Source organism: Lagenorhynchus albirostris, chromosome 20 (genome assembly GCF_949774975.1).
Source record: "Lagenorhynchus albirostris chromosome 20, mLagAlb1.1, whole genome shotgun sequence".
In the NCBI taxonomy this organism is placed as follows: Eukaryota; Metazoa; Chordata; class Mammalia; order Artiodactyla; family Delphinidae; genus Lagenorhynchus; species Lagenorhynchus albirostris.
In genome coordinates, this window is record NC_083114.1 from 33,683,157 (window position 1) to 33,703,274 (window position 20,118).

A 20,118-nucleotide genomic window follows, 5' to 3' on the forward strand; every position below is an offset into this window, starting at 1 on the left:
TAGGGTAAAAATGGGTGAAGTTTGAATAAGGTCTATGGTTTAGTTAATAGTATTGTACCAATGTTAATTTCCTAATTTTGATAATTACACTATACTTGTGTAAGCTGTTAACGTTAGAGGAAGCTAGGTGAGGATATACATGAGTTCTCTGCACTATTTTTGCAACTTTTCTATAAGCCTAAAATTACTGCCAAATAAGAGGTAAAAAGAAAAGTAATAAATAAGGTCATGTGCTTTGAATTGTTTTGCAGTTTTATCATCAGTATTCACCTGGCTCTCTTTGTGAACATCAGTGTGCGGGATGTGGTCAGAATCAGAGTGATCTTGTTAGCAATAGCAACAACTAACATTTATAAAACTCTGTTGGGCACTGCAAAGCAATTTACATGCCGAGGTAGAAAAGGCATAGGCTCTAATGCTAAACTGTCTGGGTTTGAAATCTGACACTTCACTTACTGGCCTTTAGACCTTGGGCAAGATACTTTACATCTTTGTGCTTCAGTTTCCTCATCTGTCAACCTAGCATGATGATAAAAGGCACATCTCATAGGATTGTTATGCAGATTGAATTAGCTAATTCATGTAAAGTAGTTCGGAAGGTAAGTAGCTCGCCCAGGTTACAGAACTAGCAAGCACAAACTTGGATTTGAGCTAATTGGTCTGATTCCAGAGCCCATGCTTCTAACCTGTGGCTATTGAGTTGTTTCTCTGGCCAGGACCTTTGCAGACACCAAAATAGTACCTTGGCTACATTAGAATTCTGCCATGATGGATTTAACAAGGGGCCCAGGCTAGATGAGAATAGCATAAATAACTTCCTTAAATTAGACCCCCAGAAGAGCTGGTGGGATGTGCCAACTGTCATCACTGGTACTAGATTCCACCAGTGAGCAAGCTTTGCTCTGTGTGATATGGTTGGAGAGAGAAGAAATGTCCTAGCAAAGATGAACATCACCTTGTGGAAACCTTAGTTTAAATGGTAGCAGGTCAGTGGCATCATCCTGGTCAGACTGGGTGTGGCAATTTGCTAGTTGGATGCTGGAAAATAACTTATAAAAAAAAGAAATGTTTTGGTTTTGGGAAGTAATTATAATTATTGATTATCAGTCTTTTACTCAGCATTATCTGTAAGTGGATTTGATCATGATTTAAGCAGAATTCATAATGTAAATGAATGAAGCTCTCGGGTCTTTAATAATGAGGTGTCATACTGTGTTTTGTGTTTGTCTATTCTTCTGCAACAAAATTATATTTATCTCTTCTTAGTATGGTTGGTAAAAGGTATTTTAATACTAAAACATGCATCCATCCTCAGTAGCACTGAGATTAGGTAAAATGCATTGTATTAAGTACACATTACTAAATCTGATTACTTCTTAAAGCCTGTCTTTCATCATGCAGCTAATAGTTATTGAATATATTTTACTAAAGTGTAAAGGTATTCCACAGAGCAGTGCCATCCAATAAAAATGTCTTTACCTGCGTAATTTTAAATGTTCTAGTAGCCACAATTGAAAAGGGGAAAAAATGAAACAAGTGAACTTAATATTTCACGTAACCCAATATATAAAAAATATTATTTCAACAATTTATTGTTTTAAAAATTATTAGTGATATATTTTACATTTTTTGCATCTCAAGTTTTCAAAATCTGGAGCACATCTCAGTTTGGCACATTTCAGGTGCTCAGTAGCCACGTGTGGCCAGTGACTCCCGGATTGGACAACACAACTATAAGGTATAGTTCATAGTCTTTGTCTAGACAGTAAATTAAACCTGTTTTTGGACACAGCCAAGAACAGTTTTCATTTTTTCAGATGAACAGTGAAGTTTGGTGAAGCCTAAAGACATTAAAATATATTTATTAATTGTACTTACACTTTATACTTAAATGAAAAGGTTATGTAAATAATTATATTCTTGTACATTAACGTAACCTTTGGGAGGGCATTTAGCTTACTTTTTCAATTTTAAATATGCATACTTTTCGATTCACCAGCAAAGCAATTCCACATCTCAAAATTTATCCCATAGAAATGTGTGAACAAACATGCAATAATTTATATATAAGAATCTTCGGGCTCCCCTGGTGGCGTAGTGGTTGAGAGTCCGCCTGCCGAAGTAGGGGACACGGGTTCGTGCCCCGGTCCGGGAAGATCCCACATGCCGTGGAGCGGCTGGGCCCGTGAGCCATGGCCGCTGAGCCTGCTCATCCGGAGCCTGTGCTCCACAACGGGAGAGGCCACAGCAGTGAGAGGCCCGCGTACCACAAAAAAAAAGAAAAGAATCTTCACTTTAGCTAAGTCAGAAAGAGAAAGACAAATACCATGTGATATCTCTTATATGTGGAATGTAAAATATGACACAAATGAACTACAAAACAGACACAGACATAGAGAACAGACTTGTGGTTGCCAAATGGGGGGCAGTGGGGGAGGGATGGACTGGGAGTTTGGGATTAGCAGTTGCAGACTAGTATATATAGAATGCATAAACAACAAGGTCCTACTGTATAACACAGGGAATTATATTCAATATCCTGCGATAAACCATAATGGAAAAGAATATGAATAGGAATGTGTGTGTGTGTGTGTGTGTGTAACTGAATCACTTTGCTATGCAGCAGAAATTAACACAGTTTTGTAAATCAACTATGTGTCAATAAAATAAATTTCTAAAAGTTTTAAAAAGTCTTCACTTTCGCACTGTTTAATATGGTTTTTAAAGGAGATAGGCTGTATAATGCCTATCAGTAGGAGGTTTAATAAATTATATTGACACGACAGAATATCCTGTAACTATGAAAAAGAATAGAATATGACAAAGTGGAAAAAAGCATAATGCAGAATATTAAGTATCTTACAGTCTCATTTTTATGTGAAAATATATAAAGTTTATATTTGTCTTATAAATGGAGAATGCCACAGACAAACTTAACAATGATTAACAGTGATTTAATTAACAGTGATTATTTCTGGGGTATAGGACTACAGGGAACTTGTCAGCTCTCTATACATTTTGGAATTTGAAATTATATATTATTTTTTATAATTAGGAGATAGGGACATTAAAAAATGTACAGTGAACAGATATTTTGTTGCATCTTATAAAAAGTGAAGAATTGGAAGCAATATGAATGTTCAAGTATATGAAAATATAGTTATGGTACTTCCATTCCTGGAATTTTGTATATAACTTTGAGATACAATGCTAAGTGAAAAAAAAAGATATGAAATTATGTGTGTGTATGGATTTCTATATAAAATGAACATAATTGGGCTTCCCTGGTGGCGCAGTGGTTGAGAGTCCACCTGCCGATGCAGGGGACACAGGTTCATGCCCCGGTCTGGGAAGATCCCACATGCCGCGGAGCGGCTGGGCCCGTCAGCCATGGCCGCTGAGCCTGCGCGTCCAGAGCCTGTACTCCACAATGGGAGAGGCCACAACAGTGAGAGGCCCGTGTACCGCAAAAAAAAAAAAAAAAAAAAAAATTAATTAATTAATTAAATAAAATGAACATAATTAACCAAAATATTAAACTACTACTAATAATAAATATTAATAACAGTTCTTCTCTGGGTGGAAGAACTATGTATGTTATTTTTTATTTTTTTTTGCTGTATGCGGGCCTCTCCCTGCTGTGGCCTCTCCCGTTGTGGAGCACAGGCCCCGGACGCGCAGGCCCAGCGGCCATGGCTCACGGGCCCAGCCGCTCCACGGCACGCGGGATCCTCCCAGACCGGGGCACGAACCCGTGTCCCCTGCATCGGCAGGAGGACTCCCAACCACTGCGCCACCAGGGAAGCCCCTATGTATGTATTTTTGTGTGTGCTCAGTTGGTTTGTTTTCTAAATTTTCTGTAATGAATTAATGCTTTTTGTATTACTCTTATAATGGGAAAAATCTCATCACTATTATTCTTTTAAATTCATTTGTTAAAAAAATGAATGAAATTTGGGAGGCTTGGCTATTGGTGGTGTAGTAGAGAATCAAATTCTTTGATGTGTGTAAAAATGTTTTTAAAACTGTAAAACATTACACATGTGAAAATATTTATATCATATTTTTTTGTGGATAGTGTTTTGCCCAAGAACAAGTTTTTCTGGTTAGAATTTTATTGGGCTGGGCTAAAAGTTCATTTGGGTTTTCCGTAACATGGAAAAACCCAAATGAACTTTTTGGCCAACAAATATACTGTGCATATTGTCCTTCAGCTTCTCCTTTTATAATGAACAGAAAGGGATACCTTCTTTGAATTCTCTTTGGTGTAATTTCTTCTGTATAAGGTCAAATATTTGTTCAGCCCCCCTTCACCAGAGGATCTCAAAGCACTTTGTACAAAAATACCCTTTTTTTCTATTGGTGGGAGATGGAGGTGACATAACTTAAATTTCTGTAACACCTTGACTGAAGATCTAAGGATCAGACTTCTTATGTACTCAGTTGCACGTGTCATTTGAAGATGGGTGAGGGGCTTCCCCGGTGGCGCAGTGGTTAGGAATCCACCTGCCAATGCAGGGGACACGTGTTCGAGCCCTGCTCCGGGAAGATCCCACGTGCCGCGGAGCAACTAAGCCCGTGTGCCACGACTACTGAGCCTGCGCTCTAGAGCCCGTGAGCCACAACTACTGAGCCCGTGTGCTGCAACTACTGAAGCCCGCGCGCCTAGAGCCCGTGCTCCGCAACAAGAGAAGCCACTGCAGTGAGAAGCCTGCGCACCGCAGTGAAGAGTAGCCCCCGCTCGCCACAACTAGAGAAAGCCCGCGTGCAGCAACGAAGACCCAATGCAGCCAAAAAAAAAAAAGGGTGAAATGAAAGACCTGGTGGAGCTAGTGAGTGAAGGTGATTCTAGAAGCCTTTTCTGACTCAGGGAGCTAGTGAGTGATGGTGGTGGTGAGGTGTTCCATTTGAATGTTATGCCACTACCTGTGCTACTGCCAGTAGGTAGCTTTAATGACACTGAAAAATGATTAAGATGTGTGTAGAGGAGGGAAGATGAGGTAGTCATCTCTTCATTGTCTTTGTCTGGAGTGATGTTTAAGGGCTAGTAGATTGCTCAAGGGCACGGGTCTATCTACTCATTTTTTGGGCGTTGGAGCTCTGTTGAGCTACTGTCATTCACAATGTGCTTTTATCACACTTTTCTCCTGTAGTCTTAAGGAAAAAGTGTTTTTATGGTCGTGAGTGGTTCGTGCCTATGAATTGTTCCCTGTTGCACTCTGGAGCCAGGTATACCTGTGATCAGTTCTGGAGTTTGTTACTTGGTAGGGTGTATTTCCTTTTCTAGGTTAATAGTTACTAATGTTGCTGCCTGTTTGTTTCCTACTTTATTAGGTTTCACGTCCTTAGCAGGCTTCTGAGCTTCATGGCACCTATTGACCATACCACAATGAATGATGATGCCAGGTGAGTAATAGATTTAATTATATGTCTCAAATGGCTTCATGACAGCCTGATATTGACCTGTTCTACAGCCTGTCGCCCTCTCCATTTCTTCTTATCAGTGAACCATTTGTCATTGGCATCATAGCAAGGGTCCTCGTCACATCTCTTCATTCCCATCATTACTGTAAGACCAAAACAAAATTCCCGTAAATCTCAGTGCTGCCTCTGGTGGGTTTTTTGTTTGTTTTTGCTGTTTTGTTTTGTTTTTAACTTTAGCCACCTGCCTAGGACATCGGAGCTCTTCTCTAGACAGATGGGTTAGGACAGCACACACACTTGCTTCATGTGTTTGGGGGTTTTATGCATATGTTCTCCTTTTAAAAATGGGTCTAGAGATTGCTCTAGAGGTGTGCATTATGTTGTGTTTGTTCAGGCTGCTGTTGAGGTTTTTTTTTATTTTGAGTATTTTTACAAAAGAAGTACGTGCTCATTTTACAAAGCTGAAACTAGAAATGTGTACAGAAGAAAATGTATACGTGTACTCAATTCGGAGATAACCACTTTTTAAAGAATCATTCCTTTTGTATTTATTAGTTGGCATTCTACTACATCATAATATTTTTATAATATTATTTATCTATCTATATTCCTTCTCCTTGATTTATTTAGCATTTATTTATTCATTTATATCAGTATGGATTCATGCTCTCCTATTTTATTCAAGTTAATTATGATCTGTTACTGTCATTATTTATTTTGATTTAAAATTATCTCAGGTTAACAGAAGCCCCTTCAAGCTGGCTTGCATCTTGGTGAGATGTCCCTAGTTATTCCTTGAGTGCTTCCTTACTTTCCACCACAGTTAGGTGTTCTAGGCTCATCTTATATTTTCTCTGTTCCAGCCCTGGAGTCAGTCTTTCTCCAGGGAGTTCTCACTCTTTTTAGTGAACTGTGGTTTTTAGAACCTAAGGTCTGGGTGCTGGGGTGCTCATTGTTCTGGGTGTCATTGTTCATAGGCTCTCTCAGCGTATAGGAAGGAGGTAGGAAATGTGTGTGTACACACATACCCATACATAGGAGACAACCACTTTTAGTATCTCAGAATATTTCCTTTCAGTCTTTGAGTCCCCTTTTAGTATGTTCTTGTTTTTATTTTTATATAATTAAAATTATATTCAACAATACAGAATTATATTCTGTATTGTGATTTTTTCTTTAAATATTTTGTATACTGTGACCATTTCATGTCATTAAAATTATTCAAAAATTTAAGTGACTGTGTAATATTTTTATAATATTACCTATTGAGCCATTCACTAATTTTTGGAAATTTAAATTGTTTTTAATTATCATTGTTGTAATGCTGTGATAGACATTTTAAAACATAAGTCTTCACCAAGTGAAATTATTGGTCATAATGTAGGCATATGGTGGGTTTTGCCAGCTTTATCCCTCAAGCTACATTCAACCTTTTTATTTGAGAGTATTTAGTTTGCTAATAAACCCCATCAGATTTCCCCCCTTGCTTGAAAAGTAGTAGATGTGCAAGTTTAGTTGAACACGATGATCAATTTTTTGTTTGCATTTGTTCAGTGCTTTGAGTACAAAATAGCTTACGGGTGGCGCTGAGTCCATTTATACGCACATCTTTGTGACTTCCTGCACTCTCCTGTGCTTTGCAAATGAATGCCTTTGTCTGGCTGGGTTTTGTTTGTTTGTTTTTCCATTTATTTCTGGGTCTGATCTGTTTTTAAAAATAATAGAGTGAGGGACTTCCCTGCTGGTGCAGTGGTTAAGAATCCGCCTGCCAATGCAGGGGACACAGGTTCGAGCCCTGGTCCAGGAAGATCCTACATGCCAGAGCAACTAAGCCCGTGTACCACAGCTACTGAGCCTGTGCTCTAGAGCCCAAGAGCCACAACTGCTGAGCCCCCGCTCCACAACTACTGAAGCCTGTGGGTCCTAGAGCCCATGCACCTCAACTACTGAGCCCACACGCCGCAACTACTGAGCCCACGCGCCACAACTACTGAAGCCCATGCCCTCTAGGGCCCACGTGCCACAACTACTGAGCCCGCATACTGCAACTACTGAGGCTTGTGCGCCTAGAGCACATGCTCTGCAACAAGAGAAGCCACCGAGAAGCCACCACCACGAGAGGCCCGTGCACCGCAACGAAGAGTAGCCCCCGCTTGCCGCAACTAGAGAAAGCCCGTGCAGCGACGAAGACCCAACACAGCCAATAAATAAGTAAATAAATATATAAATAAAAGCAAGAGAAAAAACAAATTAAAAAAATAATAGAGTAAAATGAATGCTTCTTAGGTTCTCTGTCAGGATGACATGAAAAAATTACTTCAATAGAAAAGGAAAACTAGGCACTTAAAAACTAAAATCCATTAAGGTAACATTATTATCCCAGGCATAAAGTGAAATCTAGTTTAAGTATTGGTGGCATCTTTTGAATATAGTACTACTAGATCATTTAGAAATCGATTGTCATTCCTAGCTGGGATTTTTCTTGAATCACCTGATACCCCCGGACACTTAGTTTCCCAGAATCTTGTTTATTCACTCATAGTTTTTAAGGGTCTACTATATGCTAGACATAAAGTTTATTTGAAAACGACTTTATTATTTAGGATTATGTTGGGCTTGGTCTGCAAGAAACATAAAATATGACTACAGAGGTATAAGCAAATGGGAGTTTATTTTTCTAACAGAATATTCCTAGGGGTGGCAGGTAATTACTGGCAGTGGCTTTTCCCTTCTCAGTAGTATTAAGGCCAACATACCTTGGTCTTCCCCCTGTGGTTGCAAGGTGGTTGCTGCAGCTTTAGCCATCAAGTATGCATTCCAGGCAGGAAGAAGAGGAAAGGAGTGGTGTCAGCCATACTGATTTTCTTTTATCAGAATGCCCTCCAAAAACAACTTCTCATATCTCATTGGTCATAACTCTGTTATGTTGCCACTTCAGGTAGAGCAGGCAAGGGAGGAGGGGTTGGGAATGTGTTTGCTGGGTAACTGTGTGGCATTTGGTGTTAGTGGGGGGAAAAGCTATCCCTTGTAGACGCTGCTAATTATCAGCATTGTTCTCCCGCTGGTTTAGCCACTTTGTAACAAGGAATTTAATAAGAGTGTTACAGCTGGAGAACTGAGCATTTGTTTTTACCAAGTACGCTCCCTTTGCATTGTGTTTCTTAAGGACACAGAGGCAGACATCCACGTTACTGCTTGTGCTCCAGAGTCTGAATAGGCCAGACTAACTATAGACAGAGTAAGTGAGTATTAGCTCTTTCTGCTTCTGGTATCAAATATTCCAGGGCCCATAGGTAGTGTTAGGTAGTATCCTTTTTTTTAAAACTATATCTTAAGAAGGAGCCCGTCATAGCTTGGCCTGTTTTGTTTTTTGTTTAGGTAATTCCATAACTGGGAATAATCTAGCACTGTTCTATTTGGTTTCTCACTTTGTACGCCACAAAATATTGAGGAATGGGAAACTTTCATTTCAGCATCAGTGCATACTATTGATACTTTTCTCCAAGTGAATAGTTCTGGTTTTGATAAGTTACAGATATATCATTCTGTTTTTTTTTTTTTTTTAAACAATGATATAGATTTATTGAAGGTAAACTTCTGGGAAAATTCAACCCATTTTTATAGTTGTATCTATGGTAGAGTAGAACAAAGTTACAGATATGTCATTCTTGGTGTGCATGTATGAATAGAGAATTCTTTATGATTTTGAAGTAGAGAAAGGCTTTGTACGCATGACACGAAGGCCAGAAACCACGGGGAAAGTACTAGTAGCTATGACTACATAAGAGTCACAGTGAAAAAGATACCAAAAACAAAGTTATAAGTAAATGACAAACTGGGAAGAAAAAGTTCAATGTAACATTACTGTGTAAGAATGCTATGGAAAGAGTTTTTACAGATCTCTAAGAATATCCCAATAAAAATAATGGGTAAAGCGTGTCAACAAGCAAACTTAGAGATCGTAAAAGAAAAATCGCAAATGGCCAAAAAATATAAAGACTGTCAATCTCATTAATCAAATAAATGGATATTAAAATAATGAGATTTCATTTTTTTCTTATTAAATTGGAAAACATTAAAAGAGTGATAATCACTAATGTCGATGGTGTGAGGAAACAGACGCTTTCATTTACTGTTGTTAGGAATGTAAAATGGCAAAATCATTTTGGAGGGCTATTTGGCAATGTTTTTCAAAATTTTAAATGTAAATGTATCTGTTGACCCAGAGAAATCTCACTTTTAGGAATTGACCTAAGGAGACCTAAGGAAATAGCAAGTTAGCAAATATTTTTGTATCAAGGATCTTTATTGCAACATTGTTTATAATGGGGAAAAATAAGAAACAATCCAGATGACCATCAATAGGGAACTAGTTAAAATAAAATCACAGAAAATCATTCATTGAAGTTATAAGCAACTGTTAAAGGAGGAAGTGGAGCTGTACATATTAATATAATGTTTAATGTAATAAGTAGACTACAGAATACTATATCATAATCCTACTTTTGAGTAAATAAATGTGTACGATTGAAGAAAAAGTGGTGCCTTACAAAAAAATATATTATACTGTCATGGCAAGATCTCCAGGTTATTTTGTTAACTAGAAAAAGAAACATCCATTTATGTAATATCCATTTATGTTTTTAAAATAAATATTAAACAGCTGTGTATGTATACGTATGTATGGATATGTTACACATCAGTAATATTTAAAATGTTTACCTACAGGGAAGGGACTGGGAGGAGGAAGGGGCAAAGGGAGATTTCCACCTTTTTTTGTTTCTCATACTTCTGTTTTGCTCTAATTTCCTGCCATGAGGATGCATTCATATTAAGTGTCACTAAAAAAAATAAGAAACTCTGAAAACAGTGTACACCAAACTCTTCACATGTTTATTGCTGGGCAGGGTGGAGTAGAAGACACATTTTATTTTCTAGTCTATTATTTCTGTAGTATTTGATTTTTTTTTTACAATAAATTTGTATTGCTTTTTATCAACAGAATAGGACATGTTCATTTTGAAAATTATATCTATAATATAAAGAGGAGGTGGGAAGGTCCTGATTTTCTCTATTGAAGTATTACATAAATGAAAGAGCTTCTTTGCCTTAAGGCTTCTGCCCTGTGAGCCATTTGGATAAAACTGGCTTTTGAATACCCAAGTAGCTTCTGTCCCAGCCCACCCCTCCCCTTTTTTAATCATGGTGAAAAATTACATAACAAAATTTCCAGCCCTTTTTTTTTTTTTTTTTCCGGTACGTGGGCCTGTCACTGCTGTGGCCTCTCCCGTTGCGGAGCACAGGCTCCGGACATGCAGGCTCAGCAGCCATGACTCACGGGCCAAGCCACTCCACGGCATGTGGGATCTCCCCTGATGGGGCACGGACCTGTGTCCCCTGCATCAGCAGGCGGACTCTCAACCACTGCGCCACCAGGGAAGCCCCTCCAGCCCTTTTGATTTCTTATTCTCAGAGGCCACTCTACCTGTGGTTCCTAACATACCCAGGTCTAGAGAGAGAAGCCCTTCTCTTTCTGTGTCTTGGGTCCAATTTGTTGTTCCACGCATGTGCCTAAGTTGGATTAATACCCAGTATTAATAAAGAGAGGAGAAGGGGGGAATCCCAGTATGGTTACTCATCCTTGAATCCCCCATGTCCATTGTCCAGTTTGAGCTCAAATTTGGACTTGGTCAAATTGAATTGAGACTGGAACATAGCTCTCATTAAGGGAGAGAGAGCAGAGGTCTTTAACACAGGGTATTAAAATACCCTTAGTGGAGGAAGAAGTACTGTCTGTAAAAGGATCTTTAGAAAGGTAGTGGCATCTTCATATTTCTGCTGATACATATTCTTTTCTCATGCTAGGAAATTTTCTCTTCAAGCAATCTATGTTTTAAAAAGTCTTTTTAAATGCAGAGTAGCCCAGTTTGCTCCTGTATTACAGATTTCCCTTTGGGGCGTCTCTAGGTAAGCTTTGCATACGGATTTAAATGCCTTTACAGGCCCTCAGGTTTCCTTTGCTAGTGAAAGTCTCATGTGACCCCTGACACTTTTGCTGGTCTGGTATTAGGAGGTAGGCAGGTGGTTTCTATTGCAGGCCTGATGAACACTCCCAGTACTGGGAGGAGAGGGGTTGGTGGTATGGTGGTTAGCATAGCTGCCTTTCAGTACTGGGAGGAAAGAAAAGAAATTCAACTTTGCCCCTGTATCATGTGTTGCGTGCGAGAGAGGGGTTACCACGAGTCTACAAAGGATTGCTGGCTTTGCTGGACCCTCAGGTACTCTTGGCACGGGGCAGCACATCATCTCCCAGAGCAGCTCCTGTTTGCCCTTCAGAGTCATCTGTGCGAAGAGGGCAGAAGTGTCATGTGATGCTGTAGAGGCAGAGTTATCAGTGGGCTGAGGAGGACAAAGGGCTTGATGTCTCATTGGCAGAGAATCCCTCTAAGCATATTGTCACCACTGAGAACAGGTCAGTGTGTTACTTGCGTGATTTACAGGATTGCTGTTCACTTCTCTGACTATTGAAGTTATTCTAAGCTTACCAAGGACATTTTAGAAGCAGAGCTCACTTTACATGGTGTGAAAGCCCTGGAGTGCTGTTAGACTAGAGGGAGGGTAAAGTGAAAATCCAGGTGATCTTTTATTATGGTTCTAACAAAATGAATTTGTCGGTTGTGGAAATAATCATCTGGGGTTTTGCCTCTGTTTTTGAAAGACCCTCTGAGGCAGACTTTTAAAGAAGTTCGTTCTTTTTCGTTTGCTGGGTAGATGTAGGTCAGATAATAAAATGCTAGTGTGACAAGTAGGAGAAGTAAATTCTGAGTAAGACTCTGAGACAGGTCGAGATGTGTTCCTCAAAACTGGCCACCACCCCAGATTTGGGATGGGGAGTGCTTACTCTGTCAGCGTGGGTTTTGTAGTCAGCACAGAACAGGTCTAAGTGGCAGCAGTCAGCCTGGTGCCTAAGAAAATTGGTGTTTGCCTTGCATTTACTGCTGCTTCAGAGAGCATTTATTAGATAAACCCAGTTCTGGTACTGTTCATTGAAAGGGTAGGTTATTGTATTTTCTTTCCTAAGAAGCTTTTTTTCTTATTACAAAAATGATAGCAATATCAACATTTTGTAGGTACTCCATTCCTTTGCAAAGAACTTAAATTCTCAGTAGGAACAGCAAAAATTTTCATTTTAACCCCCACTCTCTGCCCCCAGATAAAAAACCACTTTCCCCTCTCCTTTTGTAAAGCTACTGGCTTTAGAAAGAACAAGGAGAGAATCCTTTAATGATAACTGCTAAGCACCAAATACATTATTGTTTTACATCTGGAGTTTTAGAAATGTACAAATGTAATCCAGCCTTGTAAAGTGCTTTGTCAACATCACTGCCACGTTGTTCTTGAGGTGCCGCGGTATAATAGAATTTGTACAGGCAATTTATCTTCCGCGTGCCATTTTTGTGTGTGGGTCTGTACCCTAAGTATGGGCACATTCTACCACTCTCCTGACGGTGTTCTGTTCTCCCTAATTGGTAATCCAGAGGTTACTTAGACCATTTTTGATTCCCCGTTACCTACTTTACCGCCCCCCCACACAAACCCTTTTTTATTAACCATAATGCACTGAATCGTGGTGAAATATTCTGAGGAAGTTTGCTCAGCATTTGAGAACACATCAGCTAATAACCCCAGAACTACCCTCCACAGAGCATTTTTCGTTGGTTAAAAACTTGAGAGCAAGAATGGTTAAGATATAGATGTTTTCTCTGAGGCTTCTTATCTCCTAAAAAGACACAGGTTAGGTTGTTCTGACAGGTGAAACAAGCCCGAGCAAATATGCAACATTGATCTAATCAGCAGGAACGAGCTGGAAACTTGCACTGGTGCTGTCTTTCCCCAGCGTCATTAAAGGCTCCCATTACTCTTTTATTAGAGGTTCCCTCTCTTCCTTATCAGATTACAGAATGAACATAACTCATGGCAGTGATTTGATCTCTTGTTAAAGAGGATTACAGCTTTGCATTAACTCGGATTGACACAGTTTATAATTTGCTTGTTGATGCTCGGGAGGGCGGCATCCCACGTTTGACCCCCCAGCAGTGCTGAAGGGAAAGGACCCCATATATCATCATTAAAGATGGCGTCCAGCACGGAGCGAGGGGGCCTGGGACCTTCCTCCTCCAGAAACGTCAGAAAGGACAAAGAGAACGTTCTCAAGTTCAAACCTGACACTTGGGCCAGAGTTTTAAAATTTGATTGCAAAGAAAGCACTGCTCTCGTTTCTTCCATATTTCCTGGTTCGCTGGTTTGCAGTCCTCACACAGTTCTGAAGAATTTGCATTCTCAAATTCAAGGCTTGGTTCCAAGCAGGTTGTAGAGAGAGAAAAGCACATTTTCTAGAAAGAGATTGTAGATGCTGAACAGATAAATCTTTCCTCAGAATAGGGTTTCTTAACTATAGTGCTCATTTCTGCAGGCAAATTCCCATCATTTCTTCAAAAGATTGTGAATCTTATTCTTCTCCCAAAGGGATATTTCACATTCATTAAAGTGAGTGTAAATGTTTCTCTTAAGGAATTATTATTTTTAAGTTTTTGTATTCTATTATTATTGTCTTTTGAAATGTAATATCTTATACTGTATTAGTCACAGTGAAGTAAATTGCAAGGAGGTAGGCAGCAGCTAATGTTTTTCACCTAAATTTAGATTAGTTGTCCATTCATATTATGAATACATTTCCCACAGTGCTCACTGAGCCACCTGAGCAGCTTGGGTTGCTAAGATGTGCAGATCATCTCAGTTTTTGTGTTCATCCTTTGCTCTGATTTATCCACCCTAAGTCTGCCACCCTATTTCTGATTGGCAGTGAAATGGCATGGAATGATAACTTCATATTCCACTTATTATTATTATTATTATTTATTTATTTATTTTTGCGGTACGCGGGCCTCTCACTGTTGTGGCCTCTCCCGCTGCGGAGCACAGGCTCCAGACGTGCAGGCTCAGCAGCCATGGCTCACGGGCCCAGCCGCTCCGCAGCATGTGGGATCTTCCCGGACCGGGGCACGAACCCGTGTCCCCTGCATCGGCAGGCGGACTCTCAACCACTGCGCCACCAGGGAAGCCCTATTATTATTTTTTTGGATCTCAGTTCCTTGACCAGGGATTGAACTCGGGCCACAGCAGTGAAAGCCCAGAATCCTGACTACTAGGCCACCAGGGAACTCCCTCCCATTCCACTTACTGAACGTTTACTGTACGTCAGGCAGTGTTCTAAACTCTTCATATGTATTTTCATTCGGTCCTATGAGAAACCACTAAAGTGGTTGACATTATCTGTGTTCTATGATAAGAATACTGAGGCAGAGAGCAATTGAGTAATTTGCCCAAGACAAACAGCAAGTTTGTAGGGGAGCCGGTTTATGCATCTGGGAGTGTGGCTTCTGACCCCTGCCTCTGTTTTCAAGAAATCAGCAAGCTTATTTATTCTATTTATTTTTGGCTGTGTTGAGTCTTCGTCGCTGCGCGCGGGCTTTCTCTAGTTGTGCTGAGCGGGAGCTACTCTTTGTTGCGGTGCGCGGGCTTCTCATTGTGGTGGCTTCTCTTGTTGCGGAGCACGGGCTCTAGGCTCGCAGGCTTCAGTAGTTGTGGCTCGCGGGCTCAGTAGTTGTGGCTCGCAGGCTCAGTAGTTGTGGCTCGCGGGCTCTAGAGCGCAGGCTTTGTAGTTGTGGAGCACGGGGCTAGTGTGAATCACTGAATTTCCAGGCCTGCTCTTATGGTTACACCATTCTTTGATTCCAAAGACCCTAAACCTCATAATTAGCTTTGAAACCTGGTCCAGTGTATTCAGTCCATTTGCTCTTGACAGTTCTCTTTCTTCCAGGTTCAGGTGTCTGTCACCTTCTTTCCTTAGAGACTACATTTTTCCCGTACAATAGAAACAAAAGGGACTTCCCTGGCAGTCCAGGGGTTAAGACTTCGCCTTCCATTGCAGGGGATGTGGGTTCGATCCTTGGTTGGGGAGCTAAGATCCCACATTACCTCAAGGCCAAAAAACCAAAGCATAAATCAGAAGCAATATTGTAACAAATTCGATAAAGACTTTAAAATGGTCCACATGAAAAAAAAGAAAAAAAAAATCTTGGGCTTCCCTGGTGGCGCAGTGGTTAAGAATCCACCTGCCAATGCAGGGGACACGGGTTCGAGCCCTGGTCCGGGAAGATCCCACATGCTGCAGAGCAACTAAGCCCGTGCGCCACAACTACTGAGCCTGCGCTCTAGAGCCGCAAGCCACAACTACTGAGCCCATGCTCCTAGAGCCCGTACTCAGCAACAACAGAAGCCACCGCAATGAGAAGCCTACACACCACAACGAAGAGAGTAGCCCGTGCTCTCCGCGACTAGAGAAAGCCCGCGTGCAGCAACAAAGACCCAATGCAGCGAAAAATGAATAAATAAATAAATGTATTTAAAAAAAATCTTAAAAACAAAAACAGATTCTTATGGAAGAAAATTTGGAAAATACTGAAAGCGCAAAGGAAATTCATGTTATCTGCTACTGGGAATTGAATATTATTACTACTACTAATATATTTTCTTACAGAACTTTTTATGTGTATATTTTTTAAAGATAGATTCATATATGTTTGAATCCCTTTTTCCAGTTAACTTTATATTATAAGCATTTTAATACCATTAAATATTTTAAAGACATCTTAATGACTTTATAATATTCAGTTATGGAATATTTATTCTTGGACGTTTAGGTTATTTCTGATTGTTTTTATTTCTCTTTAAGGAATGCTGCAGTGAACATATTTGTATAGAAATCCATGTTTTAGGTTTTGCTTGTATCTTTAGAATAGGTTCTAAGGAGTAGAAGGGTAATCCTGGGTCAAAGGCAAAAACTTAAAAAAAAATTTTTTTTATTGCAGTATAGTTGTTTTACAATGTCGTGTTAGTTTCTGGTGTATAGCAAAGTGATTCAGTTATATATGTACTTTCAGTGGTTCGTGATAGGTTGTACTGATTAACATCCCCCCTCCCCCCACCTGAGGCTCATGTCATTTACCTTTGCTGATATGGAGAGTTCAATAACAGTGACCCTTTATTGAGGCCCTGCAGTGTGCTAGGCACTGGGCTAAGTATCTAATGTTTATTTTCGCATTTAATCATAGCCTTGAAGAGTCTGTATATTTATTAGTCATTTGTATTGCTGTTTTTATCCTTTGTCCCATTTTTTCTTTGGGTTTAATTTTTCTTTGCAGTTTGTGTGAATTTTACATATTATGATTATATACCATATTTCCTATTTTTGTAGCTCTCCCCGTTTGCTCACCTGTTGGTATTAACGATCTTTATTGGTCATATGTAAGTTTTACTTTTTATGTGATCTAATATATAACACCTGTTTCTTAGGAGTGTTTTTCATTGCTTTTATGCTTAGGCACTCCCTCCTGGATCCCAGGATGAGCTGTTCGCTGATACTTTCTCCTACTTTTTTCTGATTTCTTACTTTTGGTCTGCTTGGCACTTTATTTTCGTATATCATTCAGTGGTCTCTACTCTCCAGTCCTACGGCTTCTTTGTGAGCCCAGATTTTTTTTCTTCCCACATAGACTGTTAACACAAACAGCCTCTTGACCCCCCCGTCTGATTTAATTAGTTCTGTGCATCATTGCCAGATTGCACCTTCCTAAAATACCACTTAGGAAATGCCATTCCTTGTCGCCTACAGCGTAAAAGCCATACTCGAACCTGCCACTCAAGGCCTGCAGTGATTTGTCACCCTGATACCTTTCTCTCCTCATCACCTGGTTTGGTGTGCACTTTCTTTGTGCTGTCCTGCCGGCCCTTGAGGTCCCAGGACACACTCCCTCCTCCTCCCTCTTGTGTCTCTTAATTCTGCTCATGGGAACTGGAGCATCTCCTCACCCCTGCCCTGTCTGTATCCTTTCCTGTTGCAGGGTTTGTAGTCCTTGGTACACATCAGCCTTTTCAGAGAGCCTTTAATGGTTCCCTACCCCCGACTGAGGTGTGGTTCTTTTGTCCTTGAACCCCCCCCCTTTTTTTTTTTTTGCGGTACACGGGCCTCTCACTGTTGTGACCTCTCCTGTTGCGGAGCACAGGCTCCAGACGGGCAGGCTCAGCAGCCATGGCTCACGGGCCCAGCCGCTCCGCAGCATGTGGGGTCTTCCCGGACCGGGGCACGAACCCGTGTCCCCTGCATCGGCAGGCGGACTCTCAACCACTGCGCCACCAGGGAACCCCTGTTTTATTTGTTACTCTCTAACAGTACTTATTATGATTCACAAAAACACTTATTCGGGTTTTTTTCTTGCTAAGAATGCTTCATTTATATGTCAAAGTACAATAGTATGCGTATGTTTACTATAATCCTGTGTTTGGTATTATCGAGTTAGATGACTTGGAGAGATTTTAGTAAAAATGTATGGTATTATACTCATACATTTGCAATAATATATTTTGATTCCAATTGAATCCTACCTTACTTACTGTATAGCATTTTTGTAGCAGAAGTTTTATTTGCAAAACAATTTAAGTCTTTTCCCAGTTGATGTCAGCCTTCTCTGGGCTAGAGAACTGACTCGGGATCCTTGAGCACCTGTTCTGCCCCAGCTCACAGACAATGTGACCTTGGAGAAATCTTGTCTCTGGGCCTTGGTTTCCTTCTTTATAAAGTGAAAATAGTTCTTCTTGCTCATTAGATTCTTGAGAATGAAATGTTCTTTGTAATTTTTTTGTTTCTGAGAAGGACTGTTTTAATGATATCTGTACAAATAGGTAAATAAACAAAATTTACATTTTCCCATGTGTACATATTATGTCATTGTCCCTTTGCCTGCAACGCAGACATACCCATTTCTGTGCAAACCTGAGAAGAGTTGGCTGTAGGTCTCCTGTCTGAAGTGCCTTTAAAGGCCTTCAGCTTATGAGTCTGTTGCTTGTAAGCAATTTGCTGGTAAGATTATTTTTGCAAACAATTCCTATAAGATGAATGAACAAAGGCTTCTTGCCTCTTTTACTAAAATCTCTCCAAGTCATCTAACTCTAATATACAGATCTTCATCGATTTACAGTGGGGTTACATCTCGATAAACCCATTGCAGGTTGAAAATAACGTAAGTCGAAAATGCATTAAATACACCTAAGCTACTGACATCACGCCTGACCCTCGCCCACCTTAACCGTGCTCAGAACACTCACATTAGCCTACAGTTGGGCAGAATCATCCAACACAAAGCCTATTTCATAATAAAGTGTTGAGTGTCTCATGTCATTGATCGAATACTGTACTGAGAGTGAACAACAGGAGGGCTGTCTGGGCACAGAGTGGCCACCCCTGTGATCACCCTGTGATCACCCCTGTGATCGTGTGGCTGACCGGGGGCTGCCCTGCCCAGCATCACAAGAGGGGATCTGCCGCACATCCCCGGCCCGGGAAGAGAGAGGTCACAGTTCAAAACTGGAAGTACAGTTTCTAATAAGTGCACATTGCTTTTGCACCATCGTAAAGTGGAAACATCTTGAGTCGAGCTGGTGTAAGTCAGGGGCCGTCCGCACTTTCCTCTGTTCCCACGGCACCCTGTACACGTTACTTCACCGGCAGTGCAGACCCTAATCGATTACTCTGCGGGCTCTGTCTCCCCGCGAGGATGTCGCACCGCCTGAGAGCCGGCGCCATAGTTTGTTCTTCGCTCCTGGCCACGTTGGAAAAGCCCTAGAAATAAGGAGAGTCCAGCTCCGGGACTTGTCATGCCCAATCCTTTACTTAGAGAGTTTTGGAGGTCTTTTAACTTAGGATGAACCCTGGGAAAAGGTCTTTCAAGAACACTCTTGCAGTTGCTCCCAAGAGTGTACACCACAAACTTGTATCATACTGTCGGTTTTCTCCTGCCCATCTTGGCTGTGATAACCATACCGGGTTTGGTTTCTGGTGGCCCTTCTACAAATTTTTAGTTACTGTGGAAACATGGAGTGTTCAGACAGGGCTCTGTGATGACCAGTTCTCATTGTAGGTCAGCATTTTTGGAATGCTCTCAGGATTTGTTTGGTTTAAGAAGAAGAAATTTCTGGAATGGCTCCTGTATGTGCATTAACAAGGCATAATAGTCCTTGATTTCCTTTTGTTATTTTTAGTGTTGGTATTAAGTGTCACAGCAAAAAAGGATATTTAGATAAAGGGCATTGCCTGAGTGTACTTTGAGTTCCAGGTGCTAGGAAGCGGGGCATTTGTAATGGGAAGCTGTTACTAACTACCCTGGAAATGAGGTCTTGAATGAGCCAACCACACCTTGTGTTTTATCCATTGTCTTCCTCTGGGGAGCAGAACACTTTGTAAACATTAACTGTTTTACCCTCTGGGTACCTCCACTTAAAAGGTAAATAAGACTGAAGGCTCTTTCTTCTCCAATATAGATGAGGAAACGTCAGCCCAGAGAGGGAAGTTACTGGATCCGAGGAAGGGGAGGCGTTCTGGCCTGGGGTGTTGGGAGTCCGCACCGTGGACCAGGCAGCCCAGTGGCCGCTGGCACCCAGGAGCCACCCCTTTCTGCTTCCCGGAGGCGGGTGGGGGTTGGGCCTTCTGTGGCGCGTGTAATGTGAAAGGCTGCAGAGAGGAGCAGCTGTTCTTCAACGCTCCGTGCTCCTCTAAAAGGAGGGACAAATCAATACACA

General features: G+C 40.9%; 1 protein-coding gene across 2 annotated transcripts in view; it reads left to right on the forward strand.

Annotated features, from left to right (window-relative positions):
• AATF (apoptosis antagonizing transcription factor) overlaps positions 1 to 20,118 on the forward strand; it is a 98,732-nt gene that overhangs the window by 68,615 nt on the left and 9,999 nt on the right. The window contains exon 11 of one of the 2 annotated variants that reach the window (XM_060135663.1): positions 5,335 to 5,406. The exons of the other annotated variant lie outside the window; for it this stretch is intronic. Coding sequence (XP_059991646.1) covers positions 5,335 to 5,406 — 72 coding nt within the window. The remainder of the gene's footprint in view (positions 1 to 5,334; positions 5,407 to 20,118) is intronic. 2 annotated transcript variants of the gene reach the window in all.